This window comes from Fulmarus glacialis, unplaced genomic scaffold, assembly GCF_000690835.1.
Source record: "Fulmarus glacialis isolate BGI_N327 unplaced genomic scaffold, ASM69083v1 scaffold43193, whole genome shotgun sequence".
Taxonomy (NCBI): Eukaryota; Metazoa; Chordata; class Aves; order Procellariiformes; family Procellariidae; genus Fulmarus; species Fulmarus glacialis.
In genome coordinates, this window is record NW_009201783.1 from 20,051 (window position 1) to 21,585 (window position 1,535).

A 1,535-nucleotide genomic window follows, 5' to 3' on the forward strand; every position below is an offset into this window, starting at 1 on the left:
AGAGAAGTGAGCAGGACAGGAGAAGAAACATACAGAGCAAAGATACGGAGCAAAGCTGTTCGCACACAGGGCCCAGAGTCCGCTCAGGCTGTAGGGGTTTCTCTCAATCACTCTGAACGTCTCATCGCTGATCGCTGCAATATCTCCAACCTGCTGGAGTGTCTGTCTAGCCCTGCAGACGCATAGCCCCACGTTCATGTGATAGCAGTGGAGGGCACACCAGGTGGGAGAGTTCACTGCAAAGCAGGATTTTTGGTGCAGGAGATGTTCATAGTTCTGTTTCTTGTCTTTAAATTTGGTCTTAGTCTGAATCGAACTGAAACCCACCGTTCTGAAATTTCATGTAAATGAGAAATTTCAGAAGACCCTTTCATTTAGAAAGCTTCAGCTGCCAGAAAATAATTCTTCTACTTCACCGTAGTGTATCTGCTCTGACATAAATAGGGTATTTGTCAGCTGTCAAGTACTGAGCTAAAGGCTCTCCTTTTTACTAGGAAGGGAAAATAGGGAATGTCATGTTTAATCTGCCTAAGGGGATACTGTAGTGACTTGCACATGAGGTTCAGACTAGATAAACAACTTGTGGCCATCAAGTGGAGTCATGCAATACCAGTTCAGTTCTCTTTTCAAATCTGTAGATACAGCCAGCGTTTGGAGTCCTTGGACTGCTTTCAGTTCTCAGACTTACACGAAGCAGTTGTACTGATGCAAAGGAGAGCTTTTCTCTGGCAGAGTCTGTTTGCTTGCTACGCTTCAAACTCTTACTCTGAAGATGTCACAAAATAAAAGTACCATTTCTCTAAACTGGTTTCTCTAGTAAATAAGTTACCATCTAGATGTCTAGATACTGTACTTACTTGAAAGTCAGCAGGCTTATTTTAAGCTGTACTGCAGTTTTCTTTATCTGAGCTAATCTTCCCTAGGGGAAAGTATTCCAGTAACAAAGACCCACTTACCCCAAGCGGATAACTTCAAGCCCTGGAGAATGCACTGTGCAGAGGATTACAAAAAACACGTCCTCTTCTGTGGAACAGAGGTCATACAGACCAAGGCAGATGACAGAGGAGTAGTGAAAGCTGTGGTGCTGCGGACTGGTCAGTCACTTCAGTTTGCTTTTCCTTTCATGCTTTTTCTTACTGGAACAGTCTGATTTAATGTGCCCAGTCACATGAAGATAAAGGCGTTAATCCAAATTCACAACAGTCAGATGGAGAATCGATGTCCTGGGCTGGACTAAGCTATTATGTATTGTTTCCATTTGCTTGGCATAACTTTTACAAAAACCACTAGCATATGATTACAAAGAAGAATTTCGCTTTGCTTCTAAGACATTGAAAAAATCCTCCTCCTTAAGACAAAAATAACTTCTTTCTATATTCTGCAGAGTACGTCACATACACTGAAATGAAATATCTGGGCCTTCTTTCTTAAGTTACAGAAATTATGTGTCATTTTAAAGCCCTCCATTCTTTGTAGAGAACTTTTGGAAATGTTTTCCAGCTGGAATGATTTTAGAATCATAGAATCATAGAATC

At 41.4% G+C, this 1,535-nt stretch overlaps 1 protein-coding gene across 1 annotated transcript in view; it reads left to right on the forward strand.

The window, feature by feature from the left end:
- Positions 1–1,094, forward strand: part of LOC104074078 (probable cation-transporting ATPase 13A4) — a gene marked incomplete at its 3' end in the record, with an annotated part of 17,876 nt that extends 16,782 nt beyond the window's left edge. The window contains exon 10 of the mRNA XM_009574064.1: positions 924–1,094. Coding sequence (XP_009572359.1) covers positions 924–1,094 — 171 coding nt within the window. The remainder of the gene's footprint in view (positions 1–923) is intronic.
- Between the last annotated feature and the right edge of the window lie 441 nt (positions 1,095–1,535).